Source organism: Emiliania huxleyi (assembly GCF_000372725.1).
Source record: "Emiliania huxleyi CCMP1516 unplaced genomic scaffold EMIHUscaffold_66, whole genome shotgun sequence".
In the NCBI taxonomy this organism is placed as follows: domain Eukaryota; phylum Haptophyta; order Isochrysidales; family Noelaerhabdaceae; genus Emiliania; species Emiliania huxleyi.
The window spans coordinates 248,951-267,150 of record NW_005197053.1 but is presented as its reverse complement, the minus strand read 5'-3'; the positions used below and the strand labels follow the sequence as shown (position 1 = coordinate 267,150).

The 18,200-nt window shown below is 64.8% G+C and overlaps 5 protein-coding genes across 5 annotated transcripts; 2 read left to right on the top strand and 3 right to left on the bottom strand.

The window, feature by feature from the left end:
- Positions 1–1,573: 1,573 nt before the first annotated feature.
- Positions 1,574–2,377, top strand: EMIHUDRAFT_215667 (hypothetical protein; the record flags this gene model as incomplete). Its single annotated transcript, XM_005762826.1, has 2 exons — positions 1,574–2,161; positions 2,294–2,377. 2 exons carry the CDS (start codon positions 1,574–1,576, stop codon positions 2,375–2,377), a joined length of 672 nt encoding a protein of 223 aa, XP_005762883.1.
- A 161-nt stretch (positions 2,378–2,538) lies between these two features.
- Positions 2,539–8,046, bottom strand: EMIHUDRAFT_465244 (putative ABC transporter; the record flags this gene model as incomplete). Its single annotated transcript, XM_005762825.1, has 17 exons — positions 2,539–2,974; positions 3,018–3,110; positions 3,178–3,227; positions 3,711–3,773; positions 4,684–4,784; positions 4,823–4,993; positions 5,164–5,294; positions 5,623–5,723; positions 5,792–5,904; positions 6,294–6,392; positions 6,498–6,572; positions 6,639–6,695; positions 6,767–6,814; positions 7,051–7,141; positions 7,349–7,469; positions 7,546–7,828; positions 7,904–8,046. The coding sequence occupies 17 exons, from the start codon at positions 8,041–8,043 to the stop codon at positions 2,615–2,617; spliced, it is 2,097 nt and encodes a 698-aa protein (XP_005762882.1). The 3' UTR covers positions 2,539–2,614.
- Positions 8,047–10,544: 2,498 nt separating this feature from the next.
- Positions 10,545–11,447, bottom strand: EMIHUDRAFT_215662 (hypothetical protein; the record flags this gene model as incomplete). The annotated part of the gene is made up of 1 exon (XM_005762824.1): positions 10,545–11,447. One exon carries the CDS (start codon positions 11,445–11,447, stop codon positions 10,545–10,547), a length of 903 nt encoding a protein of 300 aa, XP_005762881.1.
- A 683-nt stretch (positions 11,448–12,130) lies between these two features.
- EMIHUDRAFT_428066 (hypothetical protein) lies at positions 12,131–14,600 on the bottom strand (the record flags this gene model as incomplete). The annotated part of the gene is made up of 5 exons (XM_005762823.1): positions 14,062–14,600; positions 13,641–13,981; positions 13,235–13,309; positions 12,628–13,117; positions 12,131–12,508 (listed from the first exon to the last, which is right to left on the bottom strand). Exons 1-5 carry the CDS (start codon positions 14,488–14,490, stop codon positions 12,131–12,133), a joined length of 1,713 nt encoding a protein of 570 aa, XP_005762880.1. The 5' UTR covers positions 14,491–14,600.
- Positions 14,601–15,199: 599 nt separating this feature from the next.
- Positions 15,200–17,876, top strand: EMIHUDRAFT_465242 (hypothetical protein). The gene is made up of 10 exons (XM_005762822.1): positions 15,200–15,556; positions 15,799–15,870; positions 16,018–16,071; positions 16,143–16,190; positions 16,546–16,617; positions 16,687–16,767; positions 17,037–17,097; positions 17,251–17,288; positions 17,367–17,429; positions 17,576–17,876. Exons 1-10 carry the CDS (start codon positions 15,362–15,364, stop codon positions 17,645–17,647), a joined length of 756 nt encoding a protein of 251 aa, XP_005762879.1. The 5' UTR covers positions 15,200–15,361; the 3' UTR covers positions 17,648–17,876.
- Positions 17,877–18,200: the final 324 nt, after the last annotated feature.

Here is an 18,200-nt window from a genome sequence, read left to right as displayed (position 1 = left end):
AGCTTCACCTCATGCCATTTCCGTGCCCGGAAAACTCCGTGTCTTTTATGAGATCAAATTGAACGTCTTCACCACTCATCGGGCGGAACCGCTCACTGCAGAGCGCCGCCCTCTCGCGGCTCTCGAGAGCGAGTTTTCGCCAGACAGCCACACGTCCATTATGGCGCGCGTTCTCGCCGGACGGACGTTCGCCGGCAGGCCGCGAGGGCATCTGCCGGCGCTCGTCTGCCAAAGTGGCGCCAGAGTGGAGAACTGGAGGCTGCATATTCAAACGGCCGAGGCGGTCTACCGTCCGGCGGCGGCGGTCTACCGTTCGGCGGCTGAAAAAGGGGTAGACCAGTCTACCGCGGTCTACCAAGTCTACCGGTAGACTGGGGTCGTAGGTTCATTACGGTCTACCGGTAGACTGCGGTAGACTCGTCTACCAAATGGTCTACCGTCTACCCCAGTCTACCCCAGTCTACCGGTAGACGGTAGACGGGCCACCCCTCTGGATCAAGGATCAGCACGGCGAGCGCGAGATTGAATTCGCCGACGTGGATGATCATAACGTGGTGACAAAGACCGTCATGGGAGCGCGTGTGCGGCAGCAGGCGGGGGTGCCACACGGAGCGCACCACGAGAGGATTATGCGGGGAGAGGCGGGGAGAGAGTTTTACTGAGTCTCAGAGAGACCCCGGGCGCCGCCACAAGGAGCGAACTCAGGGGCTGCCTCGTCTGTAAGGCCGCGAGGGACGCGGCGAGGAGGGCGGACAGTAGCCACAGCAGTGCAGGTCGCGGCTTTAAGGTAAACGTACTCCACAGCTCACACGCTCGGCCACATGCTTGGGGCCGACACGACATCCCTCCCCCCCTCGGCGAGCCGCGGGGCGGTGTACTGTGTACTCGTCTTATTCGGTAAATAAATAAATAAATAAAACGGACACCTCTACTAGGAGATGGGTAAAAAGGAACAGGTCCCCGCCCTGCGGTCTTTGTGCAGGGTTCTTTGTGGGTGTGGTCATCGCAGATTCACCGCACGGCGAGCAGCTCCGAAAATGCAACAACATCTTTCGGAATACGACTGTGTGGAATATGTAGGTAAGGCGCGATGCAGCGCTGGCGTGGTGGAGGATTGAGGCGGTGTGCCGTCCTCCCATCCCTCCCTTGGGTTGTCTGTTTTCTTTCTTTCTTTCTTTTCTGTATGTATGTAGTATGAATCCAAAAGGCGATCGCTTTCTATCTCGCCAGCCTGCCTGCTGTGAGAGGGGCTTATGGTAGAATTCTATCTCGCTACCTCCCTCTCTTCTGGTCCTTCCTTTGCGTAAAACGGCGGCGACTGACCACCATTTGCAGCGCCGTTGGCGTTTGCTTTGTCTCGCGTCAAAATCGAATTTTCCCACTCCCCCCGACCCTTCTCTCTTGCTACTTAGGCCCACAGGTAAAAGCGGAAGCGGGCGGTGCCGTTGTGGGTGGCCGGGTTCGCTGCTTTCCCACATCACAGATCCACTACCGAATTTAAGACGAGTAAAGGGTGTGGTCTGTGGATGCTGAGTTGACGGAAATCGGAGGACGCGACCCTACTGTTTTCAATATGCGTGAGCTCGATGCGGCCTTGTCAACGTTTCGCCCGCGGCTTGTTGAGGCTCGCATCGGCCAGCCACGCTTTGTCGCTACCGAAGACGAGCTTCCCGCTGCGGTCTTCACTTGGTGGAATCTGCTTGATGCGGTCATGGCGACTGCCGACATCAGTGAGAGGTACCAAACAGGCTACCTTCGCGAGTTCCAAGTGCGTCGCATGCTGAGCCTTGCGCGGCTGCCAGGCATGCGCACTTACTGCGAGATCGGCATGAACGGCGGCCACAGCACCGCCGCAATGCTGGAGGCCAATGCCAACCTCATAGTGCACAGCTGGGACCTAATGAAGTTCAAGTACAGCCGCCCGGTCACTGATCTGCTCACGCGCTTCGGCCATCGAGTCAACTTCCACGCCGGCGATACGCGAAGAACGCTCACGGCCAGCGTCTTCAATGTCACATGCGACCTAATCCTCGTCGACGGTGATCACACCTTCGAGGGGGCCTTGAGGGACATGCGTCGCTTGAAGGCGTTCGCCACACCTCAGAGCATCGTCGTGGTCGATGACATCGCACTGCCACCGGGCCAGGCGTTGGACCAGCTTGTTCGTCATGGCACACTACATCGTCTTGAGCAGTGGGGCCCCTACGACGCCCCCAGCCCCAGGAATCCCTGCATGCGTACGCCGGGGCCAGCCGAGTGCAAGACAGGCGCTCGACCGTGGCTTGCACATCAGTGCCGCCCAACCAACTGCATGCGGTGGGGATTTGCGGTGGCCGCCTACAACTTGACGTCAACGCCTATCTCCCGAGCCATCTAGCACAGACACGGGCACGGGCACGGCGGTTCGTGGTGTCGCCTCAAGTCACGCAGTGAGTTGATCGGGCCCCTAAACAATAGGGATATGCCTTTCCGATTCCGATTCCTTTCCCGTTGTTCCTGCCCCTCTCTGCCTGATGAAATCTTTGCCCTCACCTTTGAACATACATCGTCTTTCCTCATCGGCGCCAGGCTAAAATGTTCGTCGACATAAGCCTATTCTCCCTCTCAGGCACTCTCACCAGAGCCACCCGCCGCGGCCCTGCCCCCTCCCGTCCACGCTGTCCAGCGCCCGCAGGGTGAGAGCGTCCTCGACGTCGCCCATCGCCAAGCGCGCGATCGACTCCGAGTCGACGAGCTCGCAGTAGTCGGGGATGCCGTCGCGCCAAAACGCGTCCGCCCCATCGCCGCCGCCGTCCGCCTGCCGCTGCCACAGCCGAGCGTAGGTGCCGTTTGCGCAGAGCAGCGCCGCGTGCGTCCCGCGCTCGACCAGCCGCCCCTGCTGCATGACCAGGATCTGGTCGTAGTCCATCACCGACCGCAGCCGGTGAGCCACGGTGAGCACGGTGACGTTGGCGAAGGCCTCATCGAGCACGGCCTGTTCACAGCTCGAGGTGTGAAGAGACGCTGTTCACAGGTACGGTGAGGTTGGCGAGGGCTTCGTCGAGCACGGCCTGCACGGACGCCTCTGTCACCGGGTCGAGCGCCGAGGTTGGCTCATCGCAGAGCACCACCTAATTGAATACTGAACGAATGAATGCATGAATGAAGGAACGAAGCTGGCTCTTCTCAGAGCAGCACCGTCGGCGTCGTCAGCAGTGCGCGCGCGATCGCGACGCGCTGCCGCTCGCCTCCGGAGATTGCAAGCCGAGGTGTGGGGAGATGTGGGGAGATATGGGGAGAGATGCGCTGCCGCTCGCCTCCGGAGATTGCAAGCCGAGGTGTGGGGAGATGTGGGGAGATATGGGGAGAGATGCGCTGCCGCTCGCCTCCGGAGATTGCAAGCCGAGGTGTGGGGAGATGTGGGGAGATATGGGGAGAGACGCGCTGCCGCTCGCCTCCGGAGATTGCAAGCCGAGGTGTGGGGAGATGTGGGGAGATATGGGGAGAGACGCGCTGCCGCTCGCCTCCAGAGATTGCAAGCCGAGGTGTGGGGAGATGTGGGGAGATATGGGGAGAGACGCGCTGCCGCTCGCCTCCAGAGATTGCAAGCCGAGGTGTGGGGAGATGTGGGGAGATATGGGGAGAGACGCGCTGCCGCTCGCCTCCAGAGATTGCAAGCCGAGGTGTGGGGAGATGTGGGGAGATATGGGGAGAGACGCGCTGCCGCTCGCCTCCAGAGATTGCTAGCCCGCGCTCACCCACGCGCGTCGCGAGGCCCTGTGGCAGCGTCGAGCCTATGAACAAGCTGACCAACACTCAGTCTTCAACCTTGCAGCGCGTCGCGAAGCCCTGCGGCGGCGTCAAGCCTCCGCCGGGCGTGAGCAAGCCAACCCGCTCGGCGGCCGACGCGACCTGCTCGTCGCTGGCGGAGAGATGACCCGAGATGACCCGAGATGACCCGAGATGACCCGAGATGACCCGAGATGACCCGAGATGACCCGAGATGACCCGAGATGACCCGAGATGACTCGAGATGACCCGAGATGACTCGAGATGACCCGAGATGATTCCCGAGATTGCACGAGGCGACCTGCTCGTCGCTGGCGGAGAGATTGCCGTACCGGATGTTGTACTCTGCAGTGTCGTCGAACAGGATCGTGTCCTGCGGCACGAGATGTGGGGAGGTGTGGGGAGGTGTGGGGAGGTGTGGGGAGATGTGGGGAGATGTGAGGAGGTGTGGGGAGGTGTGGGGAGGTGTGGGGAGGTGTGGGGAGGTGTGGGGAGGTGTGGGGAGGTGTGGGGAGGTGTGGGGAGGTGTGGGGAGGTGCGGGGAGGTGTGGGGAGGTGTGGGGAGGTGTGGGGAGGTGTGGGCGAGGTGTGGGCGAGGTGTGGGGGAGGTGTGGGGGAGGTGTGGGGAGGTGTGGGGAGGTGTGGGGAGGTGTGGGGAGGTGTGGGGAGGTGTGGGGAGGTGTGGGGATTTACGGGGAGATATGGGGAGATATGGGGAGATGTGGGGAGATGTGGGGAGATGTGGGGAGATGCGGGGAGGTGTGGGGAGATGTGGGGAGATGCAGTGAGATGCGGGGAGAGATGGGGAGATGTGGGGAGGTGTGGGGAGATGTGGGGAGATGTGGGCTTTCTCCTGCGGCACGAGGGACACGCGCTGCCGCAGCGAGCTCAGCGAGACCGCCGCGATGTCGTCACCGTCGATCGTCACGCGGCCGCGTCCGGGGTCGTGCAGCCGCAGCGCCTGGTGAGCCAACAAGCCTCGCTTGGCCACTCGAGCGCCCATCAGAAGGCGGGGCCTTGCAGCCGCCGCAGCGCCAGCTTGAGCAGGGAGGACTTCCCCGAGCCAGACGAGCCGACGATGGCGGTGCGGGTGCCTGCGGAGAGAGCCGGTGCCGCCTTGTCCTTTGCTAGAGGGATGCAGCCGCGTCGGCCGGCGACGGCGGTGCGGGTGCCTGGTGCGGCCTCGAAGCTGACGTCCTCGAGATCACGGCGAGATCCGTCGTACCTACGGGGAGATGTGGGGAGATGTGGGGAGATGTGGGGAGATGAGGGGAGATGTGGGGAGATGTGGGGAGATGTGGGGAGATGTGAGGAGGTGTGGGGAGATGGGGGGTGATGTGGGAGATGTGGGGAGATGTGGGGAGATGTGGGGAGGTGTGGGGAGATCCGTCGTACCCAAACGAGACGCCGTCGAAGCGCAGCCGCGAGGCGGTGCCGGCGGAGGCGAGTGGCGGTGCGCCCGCGGGAGGGCGCACGCGCGGCAGCCGGCGCAGCAGCGCGAGGAGCTGCCGCATGTCTGCGGTGGCCTGCCGGGAGATATGGGGAGACATGGGGAGATATAGGGAGATACAGGGAGATAGAGGAGCTGCCGCATGTCTGCGGTGGCCTACGGGTGTTGCAGCAATGTTGCAGCCCACCGCCGTAACACTGCGCAGCCGCTGCACAGCGCGCGCACTGTGTCCGACACCCACCGCTTGAGTCGCATGGGGGAGGGCAAGAGGGGGGGGCCTGTGCCTCCTGGTACGAGATATGGGGAGATGTGGGGAGATGTGGGGAGGTGTGGGGAGATATGGGGAGATATGGGGAGATGTGGGGAGATATGGGGAGATATGGCGAGGTATGGGGAGATATGGCCTGCCGAATCTCCTGGTACGTGAACCCGAGCGAGGCGAGCGGCTGCTGCAGCTGCAGCAGCAGCCCGTTGATCGCGACGGCGTCGCCGACTGTCAGCGCGCCTGGGGAGATATGGGGAGATGTGGGGAGATATGGGGAGAGATCTAGAGCAAGCCCACTGTCAGCGCGCCGCTCGAGACGCAGCCGGCGCAGAGGACCATCATGCAGCCCAGCCCGCCCCAGAAGCAGACGGCCTGGCCGACGTTCAGCGCTGCCACTGTCTTGACGTCTGCTACCGCGAGCCTGGGGTGAGGGTGAGGGTTGGGTGAGGGTTGGGTGAGGGTTGGGTGAGGGTGAGGGTGAGGGTTAGGGTTGGGTGAGGGTTGGGTGAGGGTGAGGGTGAGGGTTAGGGTTAGGGTTAGGGTTAGGGTTAGGGTTAGCGTTAGGGTTAGGGGTAGGGTTGCGCGAGCCTGGGGCCAGGGTCAGGGTTAGGGCTAGGGTTAGGTTTGGGGTTAGGGTTAGGGTTACACTACACTGTGGGGGGTGTCCGAGCCATGTGTGTGTGCGCCTGTGCGTGTGTGGAACAGACGCTGTTGTCCTCTGGCGCGGGGCTTCCCGCGGGGGACCGAAGACGTACCATGGTTGTGGTTATGGTTATGGCCAGGGCTGTCTTGGCATCTGCCACCGCTAGCCTCTCCGCGAGGGCGAGGGAGTCGTCGTACCGCCGCACCTCAAAGTCCTCGTTGGCATTGGTGCGCACCGCCTCGTTGCAGAGGAGGGCGTTGAAGAGCCTGGGGAGATGTGGGGAGATGTGGGGAGAGATGGGGAGATGTGGGGAGATGTGGGGATCTCCCTATATCTCCCTATATCTCCCCACATCTCCCCAGATCTCCCGCCTGGTGAAGAGCACGTTGTCCGTGTCGTTGACGGCGCAGAGCAGAGCCACCCGCCGCTGCACGACGAGGAGAGACCTGTGAGCAGCGGTCTCTTCACACCTCGAGCTGTGAACAGGCCGCCGCTGCTCGACGAGGAGAGACCAGCCGACAAAGGCCGAGACCGTGGCTAGCGAGACGGCGAGGAAAGCGCCCCCGTACCTCGAAAGAAAACAATGCTGGGTGAGTGATAGACTTGTCTGGTGTAGCTCAAAGTCTCTCTCTCTCCGTACCTCCTCCCCAGCAGCCAGAGCGCGAGCGCCGTCTCGAGCAGCGTCGGCCTGTTCACAGCGCGAGGTGTGAAGAGACGCCGTTCACAGGCACGGCTGCAGTCTCGAGCAGCGTCGGCCTATTCATTAGAATTCCTCAGCTGATAAACTGATTAACGACCTCCTACTGAGTGAGCAGCGTCGGCCCGATATTGAAGACGACGTGCGTTAATTAGTGTTAATTAGTGTTAATTAGTCTTAATTAGTCTTAATTAGTCTTAATTAGTCTTAATTAGTCTTAATTAAACCCGATGTTGAAGACGACGAGTCGCAGCAGAGCGTTCATGCCGCGCATGCCTCGCGCAAAGACGCGCGACAGCTCTCCCGTAGACTGGCCGCCTGCGGAGTTGGCGAACGGGCGGAGTTACTAGTATGGCGAACTGCGATACATGAACCAGTCACCATTCGGCACAGCCCTCTGGGGGACAGCCGTATCTCCCCAGATCTCCCCAGATCTCGAGCCCACGCGTGAGCGACGCGCACGAGGCGCATATCCCCCCATATCCCCCCATATCTCCCCACATCTCCCCATATCTCAGCGGTCGCCGAGCCACATCGCGTCGAGCGACTGCACGTGTGCAAAGGCGTCTGCGGTGAAGCGCCGCAGCGCCGACTGGCCGACTGGAGTGAAGAGGAGGTAGCGCCCCTCTTGGAGGAAGGTGTACACCTAGGGCTAAGGGTTAGGGTTAGGGTTGGGCTTAGGGTTTGGGTGTGGGTTTGGGTTTAGGGTTTGGTAGGGTCACCGCGCGTGAGACGCCGTACGCAAACATGAGCCCGACGCTGGTGGAGCGCGGCACGGCGCCGTCGACGACGGCGTCGATCGCGCGCTTGAACATGAAGGGCACGCGCACGATGAAGACCTTGGCCACGACGAGCAGCGCGAGGGACGCGAGTACACGCAGCCGGGCCGTCCGCACGCCTCGCTCCGGCCAGAGGTAGCCCATCACAAAGGCGACGCCGACACGCCGCTCGCCGGGCGGAGGCGGGGCCCCCTCCGTGATGGAGTGGAGCACGCGCCGCGGCAGCCTAGCGATGCGAGACAGAAGCGGCTCCGGCTCCCGCATGACTGGCGTGTGCGACCGGCATTGCGATTGAGGCTGCCACGCTCGTTGTGCGACGCTGCTCGGTCGCAGCGACGCTGCAGGTAGCAGCGAAGCTGCCGGTCGCAGCGACGCTGCAGGTAGCAGCGAAGGCCTCGGCGAGCGCAGGGTCCAGGCTGCAATCAAGCAGAGAGCGACCATTCTACGTGCTAAAAAGAATTTTACGACCGGCGGCCGCACGACACGATTCACGCGACAAGGCGAGGCGCGGGCAACGGCTTCCTCGCGGGCGACGGCTTCCTAGGAAGCCGTCGCCCGCACCACAGGAGCAGACACACCACCACTCCCACTCCGGCGCCCACCCCACGCTCGCCCACGACGCCAGCCGCCCGTCGCCCGCCGCACCGCCGTCTCGCCCGCCGCCTCGCTAAAAAGAATTGTGTCACTGCGACGAAGGACCGCTCGCAAGGGACCATTGGGTTTGTATTATTAACAACGAAGGCGCTTTCAAAAAGAATTTGGAATGTAGGAACTCTCCTCTCTCGTTACGTGGCAACCCCGCGCACGCGGTGGCAAACCACCGGGCGTCGCCGTTGGTGCCGATGCTGGTGTTCTCTCTCTTCCACCGCGTTACGCGCGCCGCGTGTTTTGCCGGCCGCCTCCTCGCAAAAGAATTTTACAACAAAAGTCTCTCGCACACGCACGATTCACACAACAGGCAAAACGCGGACGACGGCTTCTAATAGAAGCCGTCGTCCTCACAGAAGCCGCCGTCGGATTCGCAGTCAGAAGGCGGATGGTCGAATCCGCGAGCACCGTGGTCAGCTCCCGCCGCTCCCCCCGCCGGCGTTCGTGGCGGGACTTCCCGCCCCCTCCCCCGCCAGCACCGCTCCGCAACTCCTCCAGGTCCTCCTCCCAGAGGAGCAGCCGCCCCTTAGTGCTGGGCGGCGGTGATGGCAGTCGCGATCGACACTGCTGCACGGCCGCACTTGGCCGACGTTTTGATGAGTGTCTGTTTACGCTGATGGCAGGGCTGTGCTGATGGCTGTGCTGATGGCGGGAGATGCACCCGACTGCGCGAGGATCGCTCGGACGGCGACGAGCTGGCCCTGCTGCGCGGCAAAGTGGATGGTCACCCCCCTACCGCCGCCCAGTACGTGCTCCGCAGCTGAGCCCACGCACCCCACAGCAGCACAGGGACACAATTAGCTCGCATACAAGTGCTGGTACGCACAGCTCGACGCGTATTCGAATGCTGCCACTGTCATCTAGCCGGCGAGCGGCGGCGTCACAGCGTCGACTCTCGCATCGCGATGAGACGCACTGCTTGCCCAGACGCGCGCCTTGGCGCGCTCCTGTGATGCAGGAGGGAGGCCAGCGGTCGTGCTGCGCAGGCCCGGCCGTCTGGCTGAAGGGAGCAGCAGCTGGCGCTCAACAGCAGCGCTGTCGAGCAGCGCAGCCACACCACACTCCCGCCAACCACGTGTCATTTCCCGCCAAGATTTGGCGCCAAAATGGCACTTTAGTGTCCACCTAGCCACGTGGTCGCGGCCTGAAGCTCCAAGCTTCTGGGACTGAGGTCCCACATCGCTGGACTCCATTTGTGTGCCGGCGGCACCCTTCATCGTTCGCCGATGTCCGAAACCGGCATGTTGCTAATAACTTTTCCAGGAGAAGGTACGCCGGTGACGTAAATGCGGTGTGATGAGGGCCTGCTCGAGGAGGTGAGGAGGCAAGCGTCACCGATGGTGTCGTGGACCTCTGGCGACTGGTGTGAGGACCTCTTGGCCGAGAGGACCTCTTGGCGGGCGTGGGTCTCTCATGATTTTAGCAGTTGGCGGCTGTGCTATGGTCGTCGTCGTCGTCCATGATTAGCTTCGCCGGCGACACATGTAGCCGTTGACGAGCCGCTTGAGCGCGGCCAGCACCTCCTTCTGCCGGCCGCGCGCCCACGGGGGCAGCGTGCAGTAGAACTCCTCGAAGGTGAACTGCTCCTCCTCTCCGACTCCAAGAAGAGGTCCACCTCCCTCTCCACCTCCGTCGTGAGGTTCGTCTGTAGCTTGAGGGGTGTGTCGCCGCTGTCGCTGTCCTCGTCCTCGTCCTCGTCCTCGTCCTCGTCCTCGTCCTCCGCCTCCGCCTCCGCCTCCGCCTCCGCCTCCTCCTCGCCCTCGCCCTCGTTCTCCGAATCGGACGGATCGCCTAGCTCTGCCCGCGCGAAAATTTGGAGACGTGAAGACCGGGTGCGAGGCAGATCATGTTGCCGGCATAGCTCTGCCCGCGCGCAACGCGCAGCATGTCGCGATTAACTGAGTTGCTCCAGAAGCGGCGTCCATCGATTGCCATTCGCTGTCGCTTGGGCGACTCGGAAGCCGAGGGGGAGCGGAAAGGAGGAACCTCTTCCCAAGAGCACCACTCTTGGAGCGCCGCCACTACCACCCAGAGCGCTGCAAGCAGCGCCGGACTCACTGTGTGTGCTAAGACAGAAAATGAATCTCCGCAGACATCCAAAACGGGCCGTGCCGCGTTTTGTGGTGTCTTCTCAAGCACTAGCATCCGGGCGCCGCACTCGAGTGGGCGGGTCGCATCTATGTGGGCCCAGTGTGCGCACTCGGCGCATATGCTAGTGCTATCCTGCCCTATGGGAGGCAGAGGGATGGGGGGAGGAGGGGGCAGAGGTAAGGTGGGTGAGACTGGGGAGGACCTCAGAGATCCTCCATGGGGGTGGGGTCCGGCTCGAAAAGGTCAAAGTGCTCGATGCCGGTCCCGCCATCGCCGCCGACGCCGTCTCCCTCGTCCGCCTTGGAGGCGGAGGTCGTCGGGCGGGGCGCCTCGCCCGTCGCGAACCTGCCGCTGAACACGGCGTCGGCCGGCGCCGAGGCGCCGGCAGCCGTGATCAGGTCGGCGACCTTTCGGTCCCTGCAGGCCGCATCAATTTTGCCGCGCCGGGACGGCTCGTAGAGCTCGTTGGCGAGCCAGTCCCGGGCGACCTTCGTCGCCACGGAGCCCAGAGGGACCGTGGCGTACACCAGGTCGCCGAACCCGCTGCCCCCCTCGGGAGGCAGCGAGTAGGCGACCTGAATGTTGGACCCTGTGGGGATGCGCGCCGCCTGCGTCGCACCCTCCAGGCCCTCCATCACGAACTCGACGTTCTCGCGCAGCTGCGCGTGCGGGTAGTCCGCACGCTCGGCCTCGCTCGCAGCCGCCGCCGCAGCCTTCTCCGCCTTGTTCTTCTTCTGCCGGGCCTTTTTGGCCCTGCGAGCCGCGGCCCGAGCTTCCTTCTGCTCCTCCGTCGGCTTCTCCTTCCGCGACGCGGTGCGCTCGATGAACGAGCGCTCCGCCGCCTGCACAGGCTCGCGGTCACCCGCGGCCTTCTCGGACTTCAGCTCGAAGGTCGCCGTCCCGTAGCCAGGGCACTCATCCCTGAGCTGCGACACACCTGCGAGCCTTGCGGCAATGAGGCAGTCTTCCATGTGCGCGCGATGGCTGCTATTCCAGGGTCGTCCGCGGCGCGTTCCCGGCGGCACGACGGTGGCCGGCGCTTGCGCGCCAGCCCCGTCCGCCGCCGGCTCCGCGGCCGCGGTCCCTGTCATAGCTACGCGCACCATGGGGCGACGTGCCCGCCGTGGGCGCAGTCTCGAACTGCATGTGAGAATTTTACAACAAAACTCCGTCGGCCGTCGCACAACACTGGGCACGGGACTGGCGCGCACTGGCACTAACACAGGTACACCACGGGAGCCGCCTAAGCCCGTTACTAAGCGACTCCTGCGTAGAGAGGGTGGCGAGGCACTTATTGCAATAGCTCCAGAGAGAGAAAACAAAAACAAACCATCTAAACGCGCAAACCGCAATTGGGAGCTTTCACCGACGCCATTCCTCCTTCCTGTTCTCAGTTGCCTCGGCCTCCCCGTCGTCCGTTCCGCTGAGCGGAGGACTATCGCCCCGCCACCACGGATTGCCGAGCCCGCCGCGGCGCTGTACGTTGACGATGCCCCACGGCGCGAACAGCGAGTTGGCGACAACCACCGCCACCGCGAACCAGCCTGACGGGTTGACCCGCACGCCGTCGACCTGAACAGCAATCGGATGGAGTAAAACGACTCAGGGCTCTTACGCACAGAGCGGGGGGGGGGGGGGGCGAAACACTCGTCTCGTCACACACCAACCTGCAGCGGAGGATCGACGAGCAGCGCCGCATAGAGGGAGGGCAAGTCCGGCGCCATGCCCATCTCGGCGCCGCTCGCACGCGGCCGCGCGCAGAGCGTCGCGCGGGCGGCAATGTGCCGGCCTACAGTCGGGTCAGAGTCAGGGGCGGGGGCAGGGGCAGGGGCAGAGGCAGGGGCAGGGGCAGGGGCAGGGGCAAACCCAGGGTCAGGGCCAGGGTCGGGGTCAGGGTTGCGGCTAGAGCGGCGTGCTGGCCGCCTGACGCGGCGGCGCAAGCGGCCGCGCGCCAGCCCCCTCGCAAACGGAATGTGTCTGCTGCCGCCCCTGCCTCCGGCGCCACCGCCTCCGGCGCCACGCTGCACGCCGCGGCGTGCTCGGCGGCGCCGCTCCCCGCCACGTGCCCCGTCGTCCAGCAGGACTGAAAGTTGTGGCCGCCGGTGACGCCGTCGACGTCGAGCACTTCGCCCGCGAAAAAGAGCCTGCGGTGTATGAGTACGGGACCCTGAGGGCGGGAAGACGGTCTCGCGCCGCGCATTCGGAGCGCCGCGTGAAGACGAGGGACACGGCGAATACAGCCGAATCCGGCGGATTGCAGCGGGGTGCGTGCGCTTCTAGGACAACGAGCCCCGGGACGAGCCTCGACTGCATCTGCGTCGCGTCGACGTCTCTCCAGTCCACGCCTCCGCAAGTGACGAACTCGTCCTTGTTCGAGTCCTTGCCAGAGAAGGGCAGCGGTGTCGCCGTGAGTCGCGAGGACAGCGCCTCGACCTCGGCACGGCGCAGCTCTCCCCACCGCTTGGCGCCCGTCGCCTCCGCCTCGTCGCCTCCGCCGCACGCCACCGCCTCCCACAGCCTCCCAGGCAGCCCGAATGGATTGGCGTTGCGCACCAGCTTCCGCCGACCGTCGACGGTGAATGCCTCCAGAGCACCAACCACCCCCGCTCCACTAAGCGCAGGAAGCAGGTTGAGCTTGAGCGCGCCGGCGTACCCCGCCTCTGCCAGCTCCACCGCAGCAAACGCGCTGAGCTTGAGTGCCGCGGGCCCGCTGACTCCGCGATGCGTCACCAGCAAAGGGCCACGCGAAGAGAGCGACGGCGAAGGCCCGCCTCCTCTACCGGTACGGCTGCGCCCCCCCCGGCCGCGCCCCCTTCCTTTGCCACCGCCCCTGCCTCCGCCTCCGCCTCCGCCGCCTCTGCCGCCGCCTCCTCCGCCGCCGCCGCTCTCCGACGCTTTCAGCTCGAGGGACAGCTCCACGTCGGGTACCGAGACGCCTGCGGAGCAGAGGCCGAGGCGGAGAGCAACGCTGTAGTACGCTGGGGCGGCACCGCGCAAGCACGAGCCGGGGGGGGGGGGGGGGGGGCTTCTCTCTCGCGAGGAGTCGCAGGGCGGCGAGGCGCTACCCTTCGTACGCCCCATCTGATACTACCGGTCGTGGCACGAGCCTGTCTCCCACCCACTCGTTCGGCGCATCTCTCCCTCCGTCCGCCGCAACGAGGTGATGCCCGAGCTGCCAATCTCGGTGCACAGCTGCGTGGCTCTTCCTTTCTCGACCACCTCCCCACGCGTGTGCGCCGTGTCCTGCCTACCAGAGAAGCCTGCCTGCCAGCGTCGCGTCGAGCACGCCGCCCGCGCACAAGCGGAAGGAGAAGAGGGACGGGATGAGCGGCACGATCCGGTGTCCCAGGCCTGCAGCCAGCCCGTGCGCCGAGCTGCCCGTCGAGAGCAGCACCGCGCTGCAGCGCACCGCCGCCGTCTCGCCGCCGCTGGCGCTGGCGTACTTCAGCCCGAAGCGCGGCGGAGCTGCGCCGCTGTCGTGCGCCAGGTCGGACACCTTTGCGCGCGTCCGCAGAACGACGCCGGCCCGCTCGGCAGCGCCGAGCAACGCGTCGATGATGGTCGCCGAGTTGTCGGTGGTGGGGAAGGCGCGGCCGTCCGCCTCGACCTTCAGCTGCACACCCTCCGCCTCGAACCACGCCTGCGGGAGAGTCGGCCATCCGCTGCGTGTTGGTCTGCTCCTCTCGTGACATGTGCATGTGCATGTGCATGTGCATGTGCCTGCGTCTCCTCCGGCGAGAAGCGCGAGGCGAGAGACCCGAGCAGCTGGTCGGCGCCGCGGGGGTACCTTTGCGCGACTGCGTCTCGAGACGCCTGCCACGTCTGCGCGTCGTGCATTACGTTGCAGCGGCCGCCTCCGGAGATGCGCACCTTGCGCAACGGCTGGCTTCCGCCCTCCAGACAGAGCACGCTGGCGCCGGCACGCGCGGCCGCGATCGCGCCGAAGACACCCGCCGCGCCACCGCCAACGACCACGACGTCATACTGCTCGCTATCGGACATTCGTAGGCGGCAGTAGCGGCCGAGTGAGCGTGCGGTGGGGTTGATGGCGCTACGGTGAGCAAGCCGGACGGCGAGAGCGCTGACGGCAGCCGCTGGAGCTCTCCCGCGTGGTGCCAGCGAGGCGAGCAGCAGCAAGCGGCAGAGCATTATGCGGCAATCGTGGCGCTAAACAGTGGCGTGCTGCAGCTTAGGAGATCGGCCTGCTCCAGTGGGACCGATGATGGTGCAACGGCGGCGCGTCTTCTCTGCACCCACCGCCGCGCGGCCGCCAATAATGCGACCGACCCCACCCTCCTTCCCCGACCCCGCCCTAGACGCCCCCGACAGCGAAGCCCGCGCCGCGCGCGGCACCACCACCGACTCTACCTCCGATCCCAGGGCCTAGGCGGCCCGCCATGAAATCTAGCCGTGTGTGCTGGCGTCCGGGTCCCAGCGGGTTTTCACGTAACAAGTACACACACACACACGGATGTTGGTCATTACAAGAAACACGCTGGTGCCTCCAAGCCAATGGTGTCTTGTGAGCTTGTTTGTGTCTGTGTTCCGAGGGCAAGGGAGAGGGGCTGGCTCCTAGCCCGAGAGGAGAGCTTCCGAGACCCACTACAAGACCACGCACGCATCATCCCGCGGCCTAGTCCCGAGAGAGAGATTTGTTCCAGTCCCGTGCCCAGTGTTGTGCCAGGAGTTTTTCTAAAATTCTTTTTGGGGGTGGGCGGGTGCACGGAGCTAAGTGCCTCGCCACTCTCGCAGGAGTCGCTTAGGCGGCTCCCGTGGTGTACCTGTGTTAGTGCCAGTGCGAGCGCCCGGTACGCCGCCCTAATTCTTTTTGCAGCGACGCCACCCCAGCATGATAAACAGATTCCTCGCGCTCTTTGTGCTGGCAGCAGCCCCTGCCGCCGCGTACGTGCCCCATGCACGTCCAGCCGTCGCGTCGCAGCCGCCGTGCGCCCTCACTGCGCGGCCCGCTTGCGCGGGCGCGCCGACGCGCGCCGCGGCGCCGACGCGCGCCGCAGCGTCGATGAACCTTGGTGATCGCTTCGTCCGGCTTGTCAAGTCGAACGTGAACCAGGCGCTGGGCGCGATGGAGGACCCGGAGAAGGTGCTCGAGCAGGCCGTCGCCGACATGCAGCGCGACCTCACCAAGGTCCGCCAGGCCTACGCTGAGGTGTCGGCCTCGTCCAAGCGCGCCGAGGAGCAGTCCAAGCTCGCACAGGCGGCCGCTCGCCGGCCCTCGCCGGCCAGCGCGGCCGTCGCAACGCCCACCCGCGCCGCCCTCGCCAACGAACCTCGCCGCCTCCCTCGCCGCCCTCTCCTCCCCCACCACTGCCGCCCTCGCCGCCCCAAACCACCGCGGCCACTCACTGCCACTCCTTCTCATCGGCGCTGGCGCCCTGCCAGCGACCACTGCCCTGGTCGCGCCCTCACCCGCCGCCGCCCTCTCGGCCGGCGGCGCAGGGCGAGGCGGACAAGTGGTACCAGCGCGCACAGCTTGCGCTTGAGAAAGGCGAGGAGGAGCTGGCCAGAGAGGCGCTCGGCCAGACACTTCCGAGACGCTTCAGAGACGCTTCGGAGACGCCTCCGAGACACTTCGGAGACGCCTCCGAGACGCTTCGGAGCAGAGACACTTCCGAGACGCTCGCGAGACACTTCCGAGACACTTCGTTCGCCCGGCAGGCGCTCGGCCGCCGGTCGCAGCAGCTGGAGCTCGTCGACAACTTGCGAGGGCAGGCGGAGGGCGACGCGTGCTGTGTAGCCAACGGTACGAGTGCGACGCGTTCACTCTGAAGGAGCGACCGCAGGTCGAGGGCAACGCCGGCTCGCTGACGTCGCTGTACGACTCCATGAAGGAGAGCGACACTTCCGAGACACTTCCGAGACACTTCCGAGACACTTCCGAGACACCTCCATGAAGGAGACACTTCCTAGACACTCCATGAAGGAGAGCGGCCCTAGGAAATGTCTAGGAGCGGGAGGCGAACCCTTGTCACCCACCCGGCGCTCGAGAGGGCACGGACTCCGCTGCCTTCCGCTGCCTTCCGCTGGGTTCACTGTCCCTCGTAGCCCCTCGTACTCACACAAAAACACAACCACGGACCCAAGACGCACAAGCTCAGACAGCCCCTCGTACTCACGCGGCCCGCTCCGGAGGCCTCTGCACAACACCGCCCTCCCGCCCCGAGGCTGGCGTGCTCACCCCTGTAGGAGCTCGAGGCGAAGATGGCCGAGGCCAAAGCCAAGAAGGACCAGATCATCGCGCGCGCCCGCACGGCCAAGGCCGCGGCACGACCTTCGGCGTGGAGTCCCCTCGCAGACCCGGTGCCAAAGTCGAATGAAGGAGTGTAGGCCGCGACCAAGGTGAACGACATGCTCTCCGGCATCGGCGACGGCTCCTCGATGGCTGCGTTCGACAAGATGGCGGAGAAGGTGGGAAGAGCTCGCCGATCTCCCCCTGTCCCACACCCTCGATCTCCCTCGATCTCCCCCCCTCCCCCGATCGTGGAGAGTGCTCGAGCCGATCTCCCCGACTCCCCCCTCGATCTCCCCTCGATCTTCTCTCGAGATCTCCCCTCGATCTCCCTCGATCTCCCCTCGGATCTCCCTTCGATCTCCCCTCGGATCTCCCCTCGATCTTCCCTCGATCTCCCCTCGATCTCCCCTCGATCTCCCCCTCCTCCCCCCCCCTCCCCCCGAAGGTGGACAAGCTCGAGGCAGAGGCGGAGGTGTCCAAGCAGCTCGCCGCGTCGTCCTCCTCTGGCATCCCCCCCCCCCCCCCAGCGCCACCTCCGGACACGTCCGCGACATGTCCATGGACGAGCCCGTGCCGCGTCCGATAGGCGCCTCCGGCCACGGCGGCGTGCCTGCCCGTCGCTGACATGTCGCTGACTTGGTCGGCGACCCGTCCCACAGGTATCGGCTCCGGCTCTTCCCTTGACGCGCAGTTCAAGGCGCGCACGAGCGCCGGCGGCGATGGACGAGCCTCGCTCGAGACAAGAAACCGCCGAGCCGTGTCTTTCTGTTGTCAGGCGCTGGAGCGCGGCGGCGTGGACGATGAGCTCGAGAAGATGAAGCGCAACATCTTGCCGCAGGTGCGGCGGCCCCGGCTGATCGCGGCTACGCCCCTAGAGCCACCCGCGGCTGTCGTTCACCTCCTCCGAACTTTCGCCTCCCAGCGTTTCCAAGAGTCCCCGCCGAGCGCACTGCAGCATTCGCACCCCCTCTCGCCGCCTCGCAGAGCGGCGTCGATGACGAGCTCGCGCAGATGAAGGCGCTGATGGAGGCGGAGAAGGACGGCGAGAAAAAGTAGAGAGCTCTTCGTACGGCTACGACCGGGATGGAGAGAGCCGCGACTTTGCCGCTCAGGCCTCGACTCAGGCCGGAGTCGCTGGGGGGCTCCTCACCGCTCACGGCAGGGTCGTGCATGTGTAAAGTACTCTGTCCCTTAAAACGGGGACGACACATCCCTGCACAGGGTCTCGTTTTCGCGTGCCTGGAGAGATGTACGATGAACGTAGATCTAACTCAAAACACGTGTGCAGGCTACGCGAAACCACCCCCCCTTTCCCGACCGCCGACCCACGGGGTTGTTGCACGAGTATATGGGCCACGATGTCTCAAATATGAGGGGTTTTGACTACTACCGGCTCCTGACGCTATTCCTGGCACCTCTAATGGCCAGGGTCAGTAGTGTTGTGATAGATGGTGCCCATACTAGCGCAGGAGCTGCCACACTCGCCCGGACCGTCCCCTTCTGGGGCCGGTTCCGCAGCCCGCGAGAGCCGACAGCGGGGCCGTGCCGCGGGTGCCTACTGCCGAGTGCCACAGACACTGCGCCGTCCCGCCATCACCCACAGGCTGTC